The 20806-nt window shown below is 36.6% G+C and overlaps 4 protein-coding genes across 4 annotated transcripts; 1 reads left to right on the top strand and 3 right to left on the bottom strand.

The window, feature by feature from the left end:
- The first annotated feature begins 225 nt into the window (after positions 1-225).
- Positions 226-4573, top strand: LOC134811763 (sodium/hydrogen exchanger 10-like). Its single transcript, XM_063818810.1, has 2 exons — positions 226-312; positions 461-4573. The coding sequence occupies exon 2, from the start codon at positions 473-475 to the stop codon at positions 4478-4480; it is 4008 nt and encodes a 1335-aa protein (XP_063674880.1). The 5' UTR covers positions 226-312; positions 461-472; the 3' UTR covers positions 4481-4573.
- Positions 4574-6906: 2333 nt separating this feature from the next.
- Positions 6907-10944, bottom strand: LOC134811323 (uncharacterized). Its single transcript, XM_063818098.1, has 5 exons — positions 10780-10944; positions 10582-10681; positions 10323-10451; positions 8923-9023; positions 6907-7526 (listed from the first exon to the last, which is right to left on the bottom strand). Exons 1-5 carry the CDS (start codon positions 10926-10928, stop codon positions 7256-7258), a joined length of 750 nt encoding a protein of 249 aa, XP_063674168.1. The 5' UTR covers positions 10929-10944; the 3' UTR covers positions 6907-7255.
- Positions 10945-11151: 207 nt separating this feature from the next.
- On the bottom strand, positions 11152-13924 carry LOC134826550 (uncharacterized). The gene is made up of 6 exons (XM_063838948.1): positions 13759-13924; positions 13311-13543; positions 13031-13147; positions 12762-12897; positions 12477-12598; positions 11152-12128 (listed from the first exon to the last, which is right to left on the bottom strand). The coding sequence occupies exons 1-5, from the start codon at positions 13835-13837 to the stop codon at positions 12477-12479; spliced, it is 687 nt and encodes a 228-aa protein (XP_063695018.1). The 5' UTR covers positions 13838-13924; the 3' UTR covers positions 11152-12128.
- A 4849-nt stretch (positions 13925-18773) lies between these two features.
- Positions 18774-20648, bottom strand: LOC134811782 (transcription initiation factor IIA subunit 2-like). Its single transcript, XM_063818847.1, has 4 exons — positions 20546-20648; positions 20345-20449; positions 19280-19400; positions 18774-19178 (listed from the first exon to the last, which is right to left on the bottom strand). The coding sequence occupies exons 1-4, from the start codon at positions 20618-20620 to the stop codon at positions 19156-19158; spliced, it is 324 nt and encodes a 107-aa protein (XP_063674917.1). The 5' UTR covers positions 20621-20648; the 3' UTR covers positions 18774-19155.
- Positions 20649-20806: the final 158 nt, after the last annotated feature.

Here is a 20806-nt window from a genome sequence, read left to right on the forward strand (position 1 = left end):
TACGTTAAAGGTTGTTCATCCAGTCAAATGATTTTGTAGTCGAATGCAACATTTTTACTACTTAACGACTATTTTTCTTGCTAATACTATATTAAAAATCGATTGAAGTCAACTCCGTATTTCCTGGTCTAATATCAGCATTGCTTTTTTGTTTTAATAAAATATTGAGTTAACTGCCAGTTCATATTGATGAAAACTCGCATTTGCAGTTATTTTACAATCTTTAGTTTATGTTGTTATTCACGGATGTTTAAACCTGAAACACTAAATACCAAATGTGATCTATTTCCAGAAGATCGGTCTTTTTGAAAGGTACATCAGTCTCTTTTATTTTATTTTATCGAATATCTCCTATTTGTTCATCAAGCATAAGACTAATTGATTCCCGTTATTATTGTTTAGAGAAACTGGGATACCTTTAAATGCATACCTTTAAAGTTTTTAATTCGAACGATTTCAGGACCACAAAGATATGGGGAAACCTGGTCACGTGGTAAACAAAATATTATTGCTGACTGTTTGTCTGGTTTTAACGAGGGCTGCGAGTATAGACCCACCCGAGAGTGGCTCCATTCTCTTCAAGTTTGTAGAAAGGTCTGCAGGTGATGATCACGATCACACAGCCGATGATCATGAAGATAAAATTCCTCACAGTGCAGACCCACTCGACAGTGGCCTGGGCTCCATTCTCTTTCTGTCAGGAACTTTCCTGATTGGGGCTGTATCAAGACACATAATCAACAAGATCGGCTACAATATTCCCTACACTGTGGTACTCTTGGCTATTGGAATGTTGATAGGTGCCCTATTCAAACACTGGGAGAAGGAATTTCATGGGTATGCCGGAATGATACACATAGATCCTCATCTCCTGATGTTTACGTTTCTTCCTGTCTTGCTATTTGAATCTGCATTCTTGCTCGATATTCATGCCATCAAAAAGTCTATCGGGCAGATTCTAGTTCTAGCGTTACCCGGTTACATAGTTACCTCGGCAACAACTGCAGTTGTGGTCTATTACATATTCCAATACGACTGGTCCTGGAATACCTCTATGATGGTAGGTGCTATACTGAGTGCTACAGATCCAGTGGCGGTAGTCGCACTTCTGAAGAGCAGTCCTGGCGGTAAAGACGTTCACCACCTATCGATTGTTATAGAAGGCGAGTCACTGCTGAACGATGGAGCAGCTATAGTTTTGTTTAACATTTTTCAGAACAACGCCATGAAACCCTGCCCCGGGGAGACATACTTCTGTGAAATAGGGAAAGTGTTAACAAATTTCACAGCCGAGCAGTTCTGTGACCCAAACCGGCTCAATTACTTGAATTGTACTGAACCACTTCGTATCAACAAACAAATGTGCACTGATTTGACCGTGGAAGAGATTTTAATAGATATAGCCGTGAAAGTGTTAGGAGGGCCTTGTTTTGGGATAGTAATGGGTTATGTGTTTGTCTTCTGGCTAGGAAAGGTCTTTAACGACTACTTGACCGAAATAACAATCACAGTCGGATCTCCATATTTGGTGTACTACATCAGTGAGATGTTCCTTCAATCGTCCGGGGTGCTGTCGGTAGTTTTGTTTGGATGTGTAGTCAACATGAATAAAATGAACATAAGTCCAGAAATCGAAGCTTTCTTAAACAAATTCTGGGAACAGATGGGTTATCTGGTGAATACAATAATATTCCTGGTGGTTGGAATGATCATAACATTCTCAGCTCTAGAGAATATAGAAGTGACCGACATAGTGTACCTTGGCGCATTGTACGTAGGGGTGGCTGCCTCCAGATCATTGATGCTGATGTTTTTCCATTGCGTCCTTTCCAGGACAGGGTACGGAAGTACCTGGCAGTCAGCATCTGTCCTGATGTGGGGTGCTCTAAGAGGAGCTGTTTCTCTGGCACTAGCTCTTCAAGTGAATCACAATGCGGGATTCTGTAAGGCGATGAGAAGCAAGATACTGTTCTTTGTTTCAGGGATCGTCGTGCTAACTTTACTTATCAACTCGACGACATTCAACCAAGTTCTGTCAATACTAGGATTTTGTCATATCTCTAAAGCTAAAAAGGTGGCAGTAGATTCTGCTGCCACGATAATAATGGAAGCAATGAAAAAGGAACTGCATTCCCTAAAACAGGATGATAAACACACGGATAGCAGCTGGGAAGAAGTTAAGAAGATATGTTACATAGATACGATCTACAACACAGAAAAAGATATTTTGACGAATAGGCGGGAGATAGAGAAATTACACGATCAGGTGACTGCGTGCAATAACTGTTCCACTAAAGTTGCAGTACCGCTTACAAGGGCAGAACTGAGCGAGTTTTATGATGAATCTAGGTCTAGGGTGTTCAAAGCTTTTAAGATAAGTCTCTGGAAACAGTTCGATCACGGGTTGTTGAGTAAGCCGGCGCTGCGGTTTCTAGACGACATGTGTGATCAAACACTAGACATTCGAGACAAGTTCATCGAGCTATCTGAGATTGAATACATGTGGCACACTGGATGTACACTGTCATATTTTAAATCAAAGCTGGTTTCACTCCAGGCAGGCAGCAAGGAGGATAACTTCCCAATTCCTAACAATATCCACCAATACAGGGTTTATCAGCTAGTATCTACTACCGCATTCGATATGGTTATCATGTTTTGCATTTTCGTAAATATCATTATGGTAATAGTAGAGCTATCTATGCCTTCAGCCATGTGTGAAGGAACAGAAAAAACTAACCTTAGTATTGCTTTTGGAATTTCAAACTATTGTTTCTTGGCCCTTTTCATCATCGAAATGATATTGAAACTCATCGGCCAGCGAAAATACTATTTTTTCAACAAGTGGAATTTGGTAGATTTTGCAATCATCATCATCTCGATCGCTGACTCCGTCTCAGACATCTTTACAGCCTGTGGCTCAGCCAACCTTAATTTCAACGTTTTCAGAGTCATCCGAATTGTGCGGTTGTTCAGATGCGTTCGTCTCATAAAGTGGATACTTCTATTTTTTCAAAAAGTGGTGAGAGATCTAATACACAAGTCAGTTTCGGCTGGGTACGATATTGGGAGTGCATTCATTGTTGCTTCTGACGAAGTTTTGGAACACTTGGAACAGATTGTCGCTTACGAGGAGTGCAGGGCTGTCTTCAAGGAAAAAATTCTCAAAGCTCGTAATGAAGTAAATAAAAGTTTAGCCTTGGTAAGGAAAGAATTCCCAGGGATAGCCATAGCTATAAATACCAAACAAGTGGTGCGACTTATTCTAAATAAAGGCAGAGACACCAATTGGAAGCTTCTCCAAGATGGTTTAGTAGAAGAGTTTGACTGTGCTTTGTTCACCAAACAGTTAGAAGAAAAGATGAAACGTTTGCTTGCTAACCCTACACATTGGATATCTCCTCCCGATGCCTACAGTATGTTTGTTAAGGTACCCTGGCTGAAAAATTTGCCGGAATACGTTGTGACTAACTTTAGTAATCTTGCAGAACATCACCTTTACACCAAAGGGGAGGCATTTATAAAGAAGGGAGAGATCGCTGATGGGGTGTTTTTAATAATTTCCGGACAAGCTAGAGTTGTCCACTCCTTGGAGGATATTGAGGTCGCCTCGTCAAAATCAGACCTCGCCAAAACATCTAGTTTGCATTTGGCTTGTCATCTAAAACACAATGTTCTATTAGGCCCCGGAGCAATAGTTGGGGAGCAGAGCATTCTCGTTAACCGACCAAGAGGATCGCATGTTGTGTGCGAGTCTGATCTACAGTGCTACTTTATATCAGCTGAAGATATGCACGGGCTCATGCTCAAATATCCTATCATTGAGGAGAACCTCTGGAGACTTTGCTCCATCAGAATGGCTCAGACTCTTCTCTCAAAAACAAATAAATATAAAACATGCAGTTTTGATGGACTTAAAGCTCGGTGTGAGCAAAGTGTACTGGCAACGTTGGTTCCAGAAACCAGTAATGGAATATTTGAAATAGACGAGGTCATTACAGATGTGATTGTAATATACGGTTCAACAAGATGTTTCCCCTCTAACATTGTAATAAATGGACCCAAACTGGTACCCGAGGGCACAACTAAGCTTCATCTCATGTCTCCGTGTAAAATGCTAACAATTATCAGCCCAACACATGATATCGACCTGAAGAAATACAACGAAACAGCGCCAAAACCCCAAAAAGTGGAGAATGAATCGCTTTCTTCCCAACAAAGTCTATTATATCCAGGAGATAGTGATAGTTCTGTATCCAGGGAACAAATCATCAGCGATATGAAACTTTCCTGCGTCATTAAAGAAGATCCTAATCCGACGACTCGACAACAGTACGAGAAGAAACGCAGAATGGATCATCTGAAGGACATTCGAGAGCAGTCTGGTGAGGTAACAACAAATTTGGGACAATCAAACTCATTAAGTAATGAGAGACTAACACCCGTAGAGAATTCGAGTCCTTGTAAGAAGAAATCCTAGAGTTTTAGATATTTCTTCCAGTGCTGGACACTGCAGATTGTAGATTATCTAACGAGTTATATAACATGTATATTGTATAAGATGTATATTGTATAAGATGCGTCAGGAAATTGTGTCATACTGGAATGTAGAACATAGAAGCGGAATGATGTTCCGGATATAAAGGACATTTTTTTATAAATTTCAGTGATCCCTCCCTGTATCAGTGATTTGATTTTAACTTAATAAGAATGATTTTCTTTCAGGTAAAAACTCATTGTTTTAATCGATCCGTTGACCGTTATGCGCTAGCTAAGCAGGATTATGTAAAAACTAATTTCAAAGGGTTACCTGAAGGTGAAGCCATTACTAAGAAAATTACACATCATGAGCAAATTATTTTTGCTGGATCAAAGTTAGCCACAGGGCAACTCTTAATAAACATCGTTGATCGAGGAAGCTCCGTTAACTTTTAAAGTTATTATATTAGTTATTATAAGTTATTATATAAGCGGCATTATTGCATTTGACCTCCTTGATATTATTAACAATATAAACTGCCGTGCGCTGAACTTAGTAGTGGAGTGTTTGTATCAACTACTTATTTTCGCGCGTCACATATTTTGCAAAATCCGAGCACTTTTTACTGAAGTTCAGAAGGACTTTCGACAAATCTGTTCCAGATTGCAAGGCCGAAAATCAATCGTTTTAAACAATAACTTCGAAAATTTTCTCCTAGATCCTACCATGCGATTTCCTTCAAAATTTCCAGATAGTAAGATAAGTATGGGACTGACATTATATAAAAGTTTTAGTAAATGTCTATGTTCCAAATTTGAGATATCACTTCAAACACAAGAAAATATCTCCAAATCGGTGGTTTGCAGTGGTACCAAGGCATATATCTCGAGACCTGAATAAAGGATTTTCTTGAAACTTTGCAGATAGTAAGATGGCTATGAATCTGGTAATCTGTACAAGTTTGCCACCTACTGTACAAGTTTGCCTCCTACAGCTAGTATAGTGCCTCGGCACAGAGTGGCTTAGGGTTACGGAAAAGGAGATAAGCACCTCAGGCCATCCCAACATTCGGGAGAGACCTGCCCTTGTATTGTTGTTGTATTGTACAAGTTTGGGCGAATTTGTATGTGCCAAATTTGAGATGTCACTTTAAACACAAGAAAATATCTCCAAATCAGCGAATTCTGCGGAACACAGGCATATATCTCGAGACCTGAATAAACGATTTTATTTAAACTTTTCAGATATGGTCATAATTGTAAGACGGATAATCTGTGCAAGTTCGGGCGAATTTCTATGTGCCAAATTTGGAGATATTTTCTTGTGTTTGAAGTAATATCTCAAATAATACTATCTGGAAAGTTTCAAGAAAATCGAATATTTGGATTTTGAGATGGTCGACTTTCGTCAAATATTGTTCCGTGGAACAAATGAAACGGAAAGTCCGACTCCTGAACTTTCTGTTATTGCAAAGAGGCTCATACTTCATACATCTGTGGAAAGTTCTCCAGGGTATATGTCCAAATGACCTAGATGTACAGTTCAGAGAGAATGCCACACTGGGAGTTAAAGTTATACTCCCTTCTCTCACAAAAAAAAAGCATTAGCCACTGCACGCTCCACCTACGACCACTCATTTGTAGTGAGAGCTGGAAGACTCTGGAATGTTCACCCCAAAATTGTCAATACTCAAAGGACTTTGACAAGATTCAAGACATCTCTTGGAAATTTCCTAGACACCCTTCCAGACAAGCCCCCTACTCCTGGACACAGTGCAGAAAACTCTAACTCGATAATAGACTGGTGCAGTCAAGGAGGTGGTCCGCAGATTGCGTGATGGCCGTGAAGATGCCTACTTCTAGAGTTGTTTTCGAATCTTTAATTTTGTAAAACGGTCAGATGTGGAAAATTTAAGACTAGGAAAGTAAGTATTTAGAATCTGCTCCGGCTTGTCTCATTTAATATCCTCTATATAGATTTGTGAAGCTATTGAACCTATTGATAGGTTTAGCTAAACCTATCAATAGGTTCAATAGGTTCACAAATCTATATAGAGGATATTAAATGAGACAAGCCGGAGCAGATTCTAAATACTTACTTTCCTAGTCTTAAATTTTCCACATCTGACCGTTTTACAAAATTAAAGATTCGAAAACAATAGATATATTATAATTATTTGTAGATTATAAACGGCGATGAAGTAATTATTATTATTATTATATATATGTTATATTAATTATATATGATGAAGTAAAGGGCTTGATTCAAAATTATGTCAGATTACGGTGCGCCGTAATTTGGTAATATAATCGTCACACCATATTGCAACACTAACGACATCTTAGCCTGTATTCAAGGGAATCAGAAAGCTTAAAAAGCCGGTTACAGTGCCACTATTTAATGAAATGCAGGATATCCGAGTCAGAGCACCATTGAATAGTTGAAAGCAGTACAGTATTTAGTTTTGTTAGTATTGTAACTAAGCGATAGAATGTAATTTACAACTTTTCTAAATATGTACAATCTGGTTTGTGAAGGTTTCACAAAAATCTCATACTCCAGTTCACAAGAAATAAATTAAAATGCTCCTTGAATATAAAACCCTAAATATGAGCATGTTACTAATTCCGATTCTTAAACCAAATGTACCGAAATAGAAAACAGAAGGCATGAAAGCAATTAGAAATTCTAAAAATAATATATTGCTTCGAGTTTTAATCTTTAAACAAAGAACATCACATTATAAACAGTTCACCATAAAACATCAACTCCGTTTCAACGGTACGTTTTACTTTCCTGTATTTCTAAAGGTGGTAAATACTTTGCATAATGTTCGTGATGAACTTCACCCTTGAATTCCTTCTTTTTATTGGGAGGTCCTTTGACGACAGTAACAGATAGATTTGACCAATATCTCACTAAACTCCCTTGCATTCCCTTTGCATGAACTGTCAAACCGTTTTTATCTGTTTGATATCTAGCACAAGTTGCGTAATCAATCCACAAATTGCTGGTATCTTCTATTCCCCCTTCTTTTGCTATCCGTCTGAAAATTTCGAATGTTAGACTTAGAGCGATAGAAAAATTCTTTACATTCGACAGAAATTTGACTAATAAAGGGCTGCGTCAATGAGGGCACACAAAGACACCAAATCTCGTGACGGTAAAAAAACAAAGAACATATCTCAATGCAAAGTGAGACATTTTTTATGATACGATGCCCTAAAAAGAGATAATTACGTTGCAGAATAACTAGAAACCAAAATAGTAAAGCCAAACAGAATCATTTGATCAAACAATATTTTAGTTGTGTCTCGGTTGCGTTGTACTTGAAAAGAGGTACGTTTTCTCTAGTACTATTGGAAATGATGCAAGAGTTAAACGGCGCAACTAACCCAGTGTTCGACTGTGGAACAGTCCCGGATAGCCCGCCCCCGCAAACACCCACCACCACCTCTCCGGCAACCCTCCCATTTCCTACCAGATTCTCAGTGAGTTCCATCGCAACAATAGCCACCACAATGACTGAACCAGCTCCTAAAGTTACAGTTATACCAGGCGTAGTACCCCGTACTTCTGTATCACACGAATACGCTAAAACTCCCCTAACCACTGATCTCCCCACTTCCTACCCCCCTTCTAACAACATTATTCTTGTTCTGGTGGTCACCGTTCTCTGTGGTCTCATCAACCCTTGTGCACTCCTGGCGCTGAAGCACTCGTTTGATAGTGCTAAAGCGATTCAAGCTTACAACTATGTTAAAGCAAGGAGGGAAGGGATCGCGGCAAAGCACTTTGCCATTGGAGGCATCATACTGGGTGCATTGGTGCTTTCCATCATTTACTATCGGGGAATTATAAATGCACTTAATCAAAACCACAACCCCAAGTTTGAAGAGAGCCAACCCAAAATTGAAAATTAGCCTGATTGAAATGCAGCGTTTGAGGCTCGTTGAGGCGTAGACCAATGTAATAACAATGTGTCAGGAATAATTGGGACGCTATTTATCGAGGTGTAAATATTAATGCTCAATATCAACATTTAAACTTGAATATTTGGAAGTATACCAATTTTAGTTACTTGTTTATGGTAAATTTACAATGCTGGTGGTTTTAAATAACTTATGTTCTGATTGGTTGGAGTTTCATTGATTCATATAGTATATAAAATACCAGCCCAGTGCACTGATTGGACAGCTAATAATGGCGACAACAGAAGGTTCTTTTTTTGCTTTGATCATATTTGATCTTGTAAATTTCTATCACAAACCCTATTCCAAACCGGCCACCAAGCAACCTAATTGCCACCCAGTAAGATAAATAAGTTCAGAAAGATTAAAATAACTTTGGACACTCCCTAAGGTAATATTGCTCGGTCCCATTATTCTGGGTGTCCAGAACCAGGGTGATATTGTGGGCAGTGAAATAAAGGAAAGACGAACCGAGCATTTAGCAGTGTAGTGAGGGTGTCTCTGTATCTGGGGCTCCAGTTACTGTTGAAATAGCATTGTAGAATAGCGTGGTCTAACGGCTTCTTGTTTATCTGAAGATAACACCGAGTTTAAGTTACAATTATCTTTATAGTTACACCGAGTTTAAGTTACAATTATCTTTATACGACCGAGTTTTGTGGTTATCAGTGAGGGTGTTGCTGAAGGAGACTAATGTTGATGAAGGATTTGTGTCACTCTAGCCGACAATTCTATACAATGTTGAATATTATACAAGTCATCATGCCTTAGAAGTTTTTATAGGGAAATTAGAATTAATCAACTTAGTTAAATTAACAACAGTTAAATTAACTTAGTTTAATTAACTTAGTTAAATCAACAACAGAATGTGGATCTTTTGATTGAACTTTTTGACAAAATGATTGGTTTTGTGTTCGCGAAGACTGTAGATCAGCTGTAGGCGGTAAAATAGTTAGTATTTCGCATATTACCAAGCTCTTTTCAGTAATGCTATGTGTGTATTTTAGAATGTTAGCTAAATAAACCAGGGGTTATGAATATTTCGTGTATAATTTTTGTGAATACCTCCGATTTAAATCAATAACCGCCGTTTTTAAGGACCCATTAAATTGTGGGCCCCACGGCATCTTTACCGCATTCTGATTGGTTGCAGGATATAATGCAGGCTGCTAACTGGTCAGATTTGAGTGTAGTTATTTTAACATTATATGCGAGGTGCCTCTTATTTCCGGGAGTGTGTTGTGGACATATTGCTGGTCCATTTTGAGTAGAGTTTTACACTTACATTTTACTACCTCCAATTTACATACATCTGCAATCTGCATGAAATAGGAAACTACATTACTATTAAAAGTAGCAGATAAGAAGTTAAAACTCCTTTAGATTGGTAACGTGAGAAAACCTACACTTTGTTTATTTAAACCGACCGTTTTGGGGATATATTAGACGATAAGCAGACAAATTCAACAATTTACAGATAAGGGCACCGAAATAATATCAATTTGGTTATCATCATGCATTGTCTAATCTTATCGGCCTACTAAATAAACAAACTACTCTGAATTGAAAATCTATTTCTAAATTTGATGTGTTATATTTACAGCAATTAAATAAGAATACGACGTTTGAAGACAATTTCTTTCGTAATTTGAATCGCAGTACTTAAACAACAAATGACTAATGAATAACGAATTAGTGAGGTTTTGAGAAATTAGGTGGTCAGATAAGAAATCTACTTGGTTTCAGTCCGTGCGATGTTTTTATATAGCGGATAATAATCCGCTATTAAACAGATTTAATAATAGCCGAACAGATTTAAAACGTTAGTTAGTATGAAATGAGAGGTAGAGGATGACAGATATGAAACAAACCTGCTTTATTATGGGATGGAGTTTCTTCCACCGCCCCATTATATTATTACTAACAACCACAATTTTAACTTCGTTCTCAGTTATAATGTTAACCTTTTCTCTCTTCTTTTCTTTTGCTCGCGACCGTTTCTGAGAAAAAGAGGAAATATTGATGGCCTGGATGAAACATCTAGCAAGAAGTTGCTGAATTATTCATCATTAACTTGAATTTCAATGGTTAAATTCATCAAAAAGCTCAATTTAATCTTCATAGCAATACCTGTCGCTTTCTATCGACGTGATCAAAAGATTTGATAGTAACGGGATAGGGCTGTTCATCGTCACATGGTAACAGTTTCTGTGGCTGTACTTTGTGGATCCTGGTGGAGACAGTATTTTATTATTATAAAGGAGCATTTTACAAGACAAGCATCTAATAAACATAGGTTTATTAAAGGTGACACAAATACTAACATACCAAGGGTAGAGTCGGGGAAATTTCTTCTCTTTTCCGGGTTTGCCGAGGTTTTCAAGCCAATAAGGCGGGTTTTTCTTCTCTGGGAAGAATGTTGCAGCTTGATAGGGGAGGGAGGAGAGGAGTGGTCGTAATGCTCGCGACAAGATCATATCCCCCTGCTAATCTAGTTTTATAGAATGAGGTTACATTTATAAGAGAAATCTTGACTATGTATAATAAGTATATGGTACATTTTAATCTTGCTGATTGATAGTCTCATCATGACTTTTATAAAATATGAAAAATTGTTTCTTATTGATTCATTTACATCTAGTATTTACTTCAGCAACCTTGCTTTCGGGTTAAATAAAATTTTCTAAAAAGTAAACTACGTTTATTCCAAATAGTAAATATACGACAATACAGTACATTGAAAATAGTATAAGAATTACAATTCGATAGGATTTATCGTACACAAGCTACCAAAAGCCAAACCAACAGTCAAAAATGGACAAGAATTGAACTTCAAAATACAAGTGTACAAGGTCAAATATTATTCTAAGTCATTTAATTTAAGTAATATCTGATTCTAACCATACCTGCTACTGCTTTTAAGCGTTTTTGTATAATTTATAATATCAAATAATATCTATGAATCGTGCTACCGTGATTTGCTTAAATTTTACGTCATTTTTCGAATATTTTGTGATTAAGGTTTCAATAATGTAATTTCCATAGTGTCACCACTATAAAGTGAACTTAGAATAGACAGACAACTCAACGGAATAATTATTATTCCAAATTATTACTACTAATACTACTAATAGGTGTCTATATTTAAAATGATTAGCTGTTATCCAAATGAGACACTTAATAACTCCCAACTGAACAAACTTCAAGATCCCAAAACAGCCAACTAAACGGAAACCCAACTTATAAAGTCTCTAATATTTCATACTATTGGTAAGTTAAAGATAAAAAGATTATGATTGAGCCATTAAAAAATCGATCATAAATACTTTAAAAAATAACGTCTACGATCACAGAGCTGCGTGCCTGAGCTGATTCTATCAGATTGTATTCAGTAATGAGGATTGAGGAATGTTACATCGGCGCGCTGAGTACACAACCCTATTATAACAACTAGTTCTGCGTCAGAGAAATTATCGTGAGGAATTTATGAACCTTGAAATATCCCAGATATAACAACCACGCCTTTATGAGGGGTATTTCTACCGGACCGATATTTCTCAATATCAGAATGTGAGTACACCGATGTTGTCGGACCACCCCAACTGTATCTAGATTTACAAATACTGAGAATAATACCAAACAATTCTGAGTTTATAACGTCTCTTGTAACTTCCGTACTGAAAATATAACTATTTTAACACCTGCCACCATATTACAAATTCTATACATTTCAAACAACATTACCATGTGTTGAAACTGTAAAGGTGAGAAAGGTCAAATATAGCCATTAAAAGTGTTTACTAACTTACATTAAAGATTTCAAAACAATACTAAATGTGTTAAAATCGGCTAAACTGCTAGCACTGGTTGAACGGTTAAAGGTACATCTGAACAGCTTTCAGATTCAAGAATATTATTATATCTGTAATTAGCGACCAAGACTGCAGTTAGAAAGAAACTGTTTTCCAAAATATGGCATGTTTTAAGATCTTAGGTACTTCATGATTTTTAGAGATTCTTCTCACCTAACGGACAGTTGACAGTTTAGTCTCTGATGTACGAGGTTTCTTGCTGACGGGAGAGGAGTCTTCAGTCGATCCTATTTTCTTAATTGGCTCTGGGACGTGCTTCCTCTTCTTGAAGAATGCTGTGAGGAGGATGGCGGTTAATTTACAAAATGTCAGCCAATTGTTTGCAGATAAGCATGTTTTGATAAAAAGCATATTAAGTTCTTCAGCTACATGAAATCCTTAAAATAACGAACATTTAACACAGCAAAGCAAAATATTACTGGTTAAAAAACAACGTACACTGGATAGAAGGCTGGGTTTTGTCGTCCTTGAAGCCTGGAGAGCTGGTGATCTTCCGTTTACACTTGACTTTAGTGGTGGTTCTGCTCAACAAGCGTTTCTTCTGAACTGACGATGAGGGTGTTGTCTCGTTTGCCTGATGGTTATTATTACTTGTAAATATGTAACGTGGGTGTTTTAATTTCATAGCTTCCCAAATGGTCCTCACAGAGAACATCGCATGATTTTAGTCAAAACAAATTACAATCTGTAAAAATTTGCTAACTTACTTTTCTGGTCTGTTGTGGATTAAGAACTGATTTGATAAATTCAGGCGAAGACGAAACTGGCTGGGGAGGTGCTTCTGCTGATGGTAGAAGTTTGAACCCCTCTACTCCAACAAATGCCTGTAAAGATAGACCGTAATGGTGATGGAAGCGTAATAGAGTGATCATGATAACAATAGTTGAACTACATGGCATTTAATTAAATATAAATACAGTATTATATTATAAGTTTTTCCATACATAATAATGTTTTCACATGATTACTATAAATTTATATAGGAACCTTGGTGTTAAAGGTCAGAGTCTCGACAGGTTCACTTGATGATGATGTGGCCGTCACCTCATCATTTATGTTTATCCACTCGATATTGCTGCCATCAACAGGCTCCCCCTTACTGAAGTCGAAGCCCCACTTTTCTTTCTTTTCGTCATTTATCTTCTTGATGGAGTCATTCAGCTCATTTTCTAACAGTTCATGATCTACAGGTCCAAACAAGTTTCGCCTAGCTTTGTTTTCTGAAATGATACACATTAATTGTCAATGACCATGCTTATTGCTTATCTTGGTGACATACATTTATATTTGGAATAAAAGAAAAAATCACTCTTAGCTTGAAAGGGAGGTCAATCTGAATAAACTTTTAAAGCTAAGTCATGTATTATAATCACATATCATCACGAGTTGACATACAATAACATTCTCAAGAACTAATAATTTAAAGAATACTTACTGGCATTGTACGGGACAATCCTACTGGCGGGAACCCTCCTCACACGCGGAGGGGAACGTATATTGTCAAGTGCTGACATAAGGCATATAACCTATTATAAGGGTTTAGAAGTTAAAAGTTTCAAAGTAGTTGTGAGAGGGATGGAAATAAATCGATGAAAGTGAGTGTCTACACTTGAATATTCGATGAAACAATGAAACAAGAAATTTCAATGAAACAAGAAATTTAATTTTTAGCACATTTTACAGAATAATATTGAATTATAAAATATGGAGCAAGGAAGACTTCAGACATGATAAGCATAGTAACAAGGCTTCCGTCTGTGACATGTCACGAGTTTTACAATGAGGCTAATCTGTCAAACGTATTGCTTACACTTTACATAACCTGAGCTCAGATTGGAGCTCCACATCTACATTGATATGTAACAGCGCAACACGGATGATAATTAATTAATTATTAAATGTTAAAACATGGTAAGCAAACTTGGTAATTTACATTGCCAAAGCCCCTATTTGTGGGCACAAAAGCTCAGGAGTATGAAATGTCTTAAATTAAAGGGTGTTCTAAGAGGATTTAGAATCTTTTGACAAGACCCCAAAATCAGTTTCCATATCATGCGGCTCAGTTACAATAGACCCCGAGATTAATGGGTAGCCTCTACTTAGACTGTTGTTGATATTTCATATAACATTGGTAGCAGTGGATAATTTCCATTACCTGTGTATTGTGCTCTGCCAATTGTATCACTTGAATTGAATGATTTAAATGAACATATATTCTTATCTATCTGTTGAAGTTGTGATTAAGCCTATTGCCATCCGAAGTAATATAATATAAGTTACAATAATTTCACATACAAATATCGATAGATTTTTACAGTTCTTTGTGGATTGACTTTCAATTTCGGATGTGAAAAATTGACAATAATATCATTAACCCATTAGGGACGATAGGGTCGTTTTTATGACCCACCTTTTCTAGACGAAAAACCAAATTACTAAACGCTATAACGAATCTATAGCATATATGCTCAAAATTTTTTGGGCTACATATAATGAAGCCCAATAAATTTATGGTACGAGGGTATGAAACAAAACCCTTTGTAATATATAAAGTGTTCGACTAGAAAACTTTCAATTTCGTACTGCACTAAAAGAGTATTTCCCCTTATCCCAGATTAGATATATCGATTGATCATACATCAAGTACACAAGGCCTAACAAGCCGCTAACAATGTGGCTATTGGACCATCACGAAATTAAAAACAATTGTTCAAACAGTATACACAGATAGATTCATCAATGGTTACTGTCCAACTATATGGTTCAATCAATAAAAATAGAATGGTAACAATTTGAGTGAAAGCGTAAAAAACAATTATTAGATGAAATTACACGGTGAAGATGCGCACTGCTACGAGCAGATCAGACAATTACTCAACAAACATCCTCTGATCAATTATGATTTAGAAGTTATTTGTTAGTTTCCGGTCCAAACTCAAATTTTAGAGTTGTAACTGAAATGATAGTGAACTGATCAGTAAGTAATAAGATCACCTTTTCCCATAATAGTAGCGCTCGATTTTACGGTATGAATATAAAATAACACAAATATGCGCGGCGCTTCAAATTTAGATTTTCGATAACCAATCATTTTATTTTGTGTTTTGGTCAGTATGTAAAACAAAATTTAATGTTTTGATTTTTACAATAATGTATATTACAATTGATTTAGTCTTAAATAAACGAGATCGTATTCTTATCTGTCATGTTATATTGTGTATTTACGTTGACTGATGTTACTCGTCTAAATTTCTTCGAAGTAGCGCGCGCCGCTTTCTTCTCGACTATTAATAATGGTCAAGTATTTAATTACGCAATTAAAAATATTTTTAAATTTGATGACATTATATTTATATTGCAATTTAATTATAACATATGAGTTTGATTACCTGAGGACCCCAAGCTTTAATGTTGGTAAACAACCGAATAGAGATTAGGCGGAATGACAGGCTGAGCGCGGCCCAGTAAGAGTTTGATTGACGATGTCAACCCTTCCAGATCGTTGCTAGCTGCGAAGCAAAGCATTGATCTTGTCATCGATGCAAAGCAAGAATGCTAGTTTGCGCGGCGCGTCGAAGTCCTCCAACATATGAGTATGACATACTAAGGCGCGCTTTCCAACTCATTAATTATCTTATATATGTAATAGATTTCAATATTTCTTAACAATTATTGTATCACCTGTTCCATGTTCAATTTGTCGTGCTCGAATAAAGTTAAACCCAAGCAAAATAAAAGCTCTTGCTTAACGGGTGATAGTCGACGAGTCCAACTCGCGGCGCGCGTCTTGGTAGGTTATAAAGGTAAACCTACAAGCTAATTGACATTATCGTAACGGGCCTTGACAGGCGATAGTGATACTCGTAAAATATTTGCTCCAAATATTGACCGTTGACGAGTCCAGCTCTGCGAGTGTCTTTGGTAGGTTATAAACCTACTGCCTACAACATACAAAACGGGCCATGACAAAATGAAACACTTGATTATTTACCGATAATGATACGTAAAAAGTTAATAGGTTAACCTTCGCACATTATTTGTTATTGCAAATACAAAATACACGTATCAAAAATATGTATGATATTACACACATTGACATGGTCATCGTCATTGTCCATACTAACGAACAATCCACGATCACCGAATGACTAGGAAATCGCTTCAGAACTGAAGTGGAAGGGTTGCTCAATCAATATACGATGGATAGGCCACGATGCACGACCGGGAAAAAAATGGTGTTTATCATTCAAAGTTTGAACCAAACTTAATCAGCACAGTAAAACCGAATCAACTTTAGCACTGAATTATTCGCAGTTGGGAAATCGCGATACATGATTTGGCGTGAAGCGGTGTAGTGGGCACACATTTAAAGGACCAGTTAACTGAAAAAAAAAGTTATCCTCATATTTTGACAGATTGTGACAAATAGCAAACTAAGCAACGAGTCGAAATTCCTAAATCTCTAACTGCTCTCTAACGCGTGTAATTAGCGTTTGTATTATTTTGGCGATGACGTCATAAAGTCCCTTGCGCGCACTGAGTAGCTCGTGAGACTGTATTTTACAGGTAGAAAATGGACATAATACAATGTTTCTCCCCCAAATAACTCGAAAAGTAAGTATTTTAGGGTACATGTTGCTTCATAAGTTGTATATAAACATGGCCATTCTGCACAATTTGCACTCATTCAAAAATCTGTAGGGCCTTCATAGCCCAATTTACGAGATGCCCATATTTTAGCATGATTTCTGGAACCGAAAATCAGTTTTTCGCCAATAACTGAAAAAGTAAGCACTTTAAGGCATATGTTTGTTCGTAAGTCATATATTAATATGCTAATTGCGGTTCTTTTGCACCCTGTCTAAAGACTCTATCACGATCCTATCAAAAATGGGCTCAGCACCACGCCCAAAATGGTTTTTGGCAAATTTCTCGAAAAGTAAGGATTTTAGGCCATGTGTTGCTCAGTAACTCCTATATAAACATGCATATGCCGCTTGGTTTAAGCCTATTTAGAAGTCTCTACGACCTTCAGAAGCAAGGGGTCGGTTACGTTGTTGGGTCAATATGGGCGTGGCCCTCCTGGGTTTTCTCCACGGTCAAAAAATGTCTCCAAACGAAAATCGTTTATTCATACCTTCAGGAAGGTCTGTGCAAAGTTTCGTGAGTATTTGAATATTTGCAGGTTCATTTCCATAAATGTCCATAAATGACTGGACTACACAACTTTAGAGTTAACTTTAGAGAAACTCTTAAGTCATTTATCTCAAATTAAGCTGTTAGTGTCCATGATCAACCTGTGGCGACAATGTTTAACGTGAAATGTAAAAATCAGGAGTAATATAAAAAGTGTATTTTTAGATTAAAGTGCTAGCTCATAGTTTTAGAATTGTATAGATTAACGTTGGTCGTTTAGCCATCTAACAATCGATCGTGCCGTAATCATATGGTAATATATGGCCAGAGAATAATAGGGTCTTGGAAATTCTATAGTTGTTCAGTGGGTCGATTGACTGAACACGTTTGCACTTGGTATTTAAACTTACCAGTAGTTTATTTATGTTATGTACCGATGATAATGCAATTAGGATAACAACTAGGTAAGCCGTAAGTCTAATTCAAAACACACCGCACACCGTACACACCAATCAGTATTACTATTTGGTAGACCGGGTATTTTGGCGGGAATTCTGTTCCCACGGCACTGTTCTGATAGAAGCTACTTCTACTAATAATCCCAGAGGAACGGCCGTAAAGTAGCCAGACTTCTTGTCTCCTGTACTGGCTGACACATGTGGATTAAAGTTAGAAATTCCGCTATGATATAAATATAATTGCTCTCGGAATTGAACAAACTCCTACTTATCTAGATCCTTTCTAAACTCGTTAGAGTTTCATGGACTGGGGAAAAATAATCGGTACAGTCTCCCTGCTTGTGTAATTAAGCAATGAAAACAATCCAAAATTATCACATTATATGACATAAGTTGTAATAGCAGAAACTTTCTAACCGTACATTCACCCGCCACTGTTCAAGAAATTATGTCACTGTTTAAAATCATGACGTGAGCACTGTACATACAATCAGCTATTCCTTTAGTTAGGATGATAGCCAAAACTATAAGGATTTTGGAGAACTAGGGTAATAGTCATAATTCTAAAATTTGAGTGAGTTACACTTGTTTTATTGACGATGATAAACATTTGCAATGTATTACGCTATGCAAGCGCGCACTGAGGGACTTTATGACGTCACGACGCCACAGCTTATTATTGCAATAACACGCGTTACACGTACGCTAGAGAATTGGTTCTTTCGGCGATACGATTCTTTACCAGTTTGTCACAGCTGATTTAAATCTTAGCCAAATTGGAGACTACAAATTTTTCAGTTAACTGGTCCTTTAAATTGCATAGCAATAGTCAATATCACATTAAAATGCTAGGTAACAAAAAAAGAAGTTTTAATAATTAAATCATAAATCAAATATTCTGTTCACCAACAGAAATATATACGGTAATATTAGGGGCAGAGTGGTACAATATCTGATCCCTTTCCTTACCAAAAGCTTCGGTAAAAATTTCATAAAATCAATTCAGACGACTTTAATCCTTCCTCCAATCTTCACTAAACTCGCTAAAAAATAAACATTTCTGATTTCAATCTCGAAGTTGAAAAATACGTTCTCAAAACTAATTCTCACAAAGTTCTCCAACATTAGTTTCACTTTCAGTTCTCCAACATTAATTTCACTTTCAGTTCAACACTCGTTCTATCAACCGTTCTGATCCAAAGCTTGAGAGCTAGGTAACCATAGTAACCACCATATTGTTACGTCTTCTCTTGTTTGTTACCTGAACATTTGAACGTTTGTTAACCAGTCTATTTGCAGAAAAATTATCGAAGTAATTAAATTCAAATTATTGTTCGATCAGTAAATCGAATTTCATATTACCTTCACAAGCCACTATTTTGACTTTGTCAGCATGAAACCCCTCCGTAGAGTCCCTGAACTCTGTATTGGTCATCAGAAAGGTCCAAACATTGTCACAGTAACGGTATGTTTTTATCCTACCCTATAGGGACAAATGATTAATAATTCATTTGGTTAAATTACGCAGTAAAAGTATCATCCTGGGATCTCAATCCATCAACAATAATAACACCTGGACTTACCACAACTTTCACATCGCCCCTCACTCAATCACAGACCAAACCATCTCATCACTCACTCACCAAATTGCCGACCCAATATCTATTGAAGTGGCGAAAATTTTCTAGACAAATGATATTTCGATATTATTGCTGCAGCAGATACATATACCAACATTATTATATTCCCAAACGTTTGAACCTTTAAATTAACTAGGAAAGTCAATCCTCAACTTGACTTTTACTGTTTTAAACAGATATGATGATATTAACTTAATTTATTATTATTATTATTATTTTTTTACATACTCCTTCTTAGTGTGGTGACTCGGGGTCCATAAATATAACAATACAAGCTGATAAACCAAAAAGAACAACTGGGGTAGGTAGGTAGCCCTGGTGGGTGCGTAAACTTTACGGTCTGCTCTCTCCAAGATCAGCCTGCTTCTCCATTTTACCGTGAAGCCTAATTTCTAGTTTTTATAAAATATACAATGCAAGTGCAGGTTTACTAATCTTAATCTACTTAACAACTCAATAGCCCAAGTCACCATACCCGTAGTATATTCCATGGTAATAGAAGAGCTTTAAAGTTTTTCAAATTGTTGCTATAATTGATTTAAATAAAAATTTGTTGTTTTCTTGAAAAATTTGTTGTTTTCTTGAATTCAATAAGTTGTTTATACCAAAAGAATCTTATTAAACATGAACTGGCTCCAAATTCCAAAGCAAATAATAAGCTCGTTTTGCAGTAAATTATTTAATCCCATTAGCGCCATCCATTTTAAATGTGAACCCTAACTTATAGTTATTTCATCGATTATAGCACAAGTCGCAAGATGAGCTCCCTCGTCTACTATTTACATACCTTGAAATTGACTTTGTTCCTAGCTCGTTGTGCGAGCGAGTAACTCATTGCTTTATCAAACTGTAGTAACACTTGTGCCTTAGCAGCGACAGTGATCTGTTGCGTCTGAAATTACACAATATTATCCCAACTGTTTACAGGGGAGTATATCTTAAACAATAATATATAATGACTTAGGAAATATAATGATTATGATATTACCTGAACCATTTCATCTAGCGAATCTTCCAAACATTGACCAAGTGTAGTGTTTCTGTAAAATTGCCACGCAGCCATAAATTCTACCTTTAAAATTGTATAAAATAAGTAGATATTTAAGGATTCGTTTAAATTGATTGCAGATGTTTGTTTACTTACACTGAGACCCTGTTTAAACTTAACATCTAGTTGGTTAAAGTAAAATCAATCTGTTAGATACAATTTACTAGATACAATTTCGTATGCAAATTAATTATTATTCTA

The sequence above is a fragment of the Bolinopsis microptera genome, chromosome 2, assembly GCF_026151205.1.
Source record: "Bolinopsis microptera isolate Bmic1 chromosome 2, MBARI_Bmic_1.0, whole genome shotgun sequence".
Taxonomy (NCBI): domain Eukaryota; kingdom Metazoa; phylum Ctenophora; class Tentaculata; order Lobata; family Bolinopsidae; genus Bolinopsis; species Bolinopsis microptera.

Bases quoted from the DNA above. Each gene is read 5' to 3' on its own strand.
- LOC134811763 (XM_063818810.1), top strand. From the start codon at position 473: ATGGGGAAACCTGGTCACGTGGTAAACAAAATATTATTGCTGACTGTT.
- LOC134811323 (XM_063818098.1), bottom strand. From the start codon at position 10,928: ATGATCTTGTCGCGAGCATTACGACCACTCCTCTCCTCCCTCCCCTAT. The intron at 10,682-10,779 runs GTATGTTAGTAT...TGTCTCCACCAG, and splicing joins TTTCCCCGACTCTACCCTTG to GATCCACAAAGTACAGCCAC. The intron at 10,452-10,581 runs GTATTGCTATGA...TCTTTTTCTCAG, and splicing joins ACGTCGATAGAAAGCGACAG to AAACGGTCGCGAGCAAAAGA.
- LOC134826550 (XM_063838948.1), bottom strand. From the start codon at position 13,837: ATGTCAGCACTTGACAATATACGTTCCCCTCCGCGTGTGAGGAGGGTT. The intron at 12,898-13,030 runs GTAAGTTAGCAA...AATAACCATCAG, and splicing joins ATCCACAACAGACCAGAAAA to GCAAACGAGACAACACCCTC. The intron at 12,599-12,761 runs GTACGTTGTTTT...TCCTCCTCACAG, and splicing joins AACCCAGCCTTCTATCCAGT to CATTCTTCAAGAAGAGGAAG.
- LOC134811782 (XM_063818847.1), bottom strand. From the start codon at position 20,620: ATGGCTGCGTGGCAATTTTACAGAAACACTACACTTGGTCAATGTTTG. The intron at 20,450-20,545 runs GTAATATCATAA...GTGTAATTTCAG, and splicing joins CGCTAGATGAAATGGTTCAG to ACGCAACAGATCACTGTCGC. The intron at 19,179-19,279 runs GTAATATGAAAT...TCAAATGTTCAG, and splicing joins CAAAATAGTGGCTTGTGAAG to GTAACAAACAAGAGAAGACG.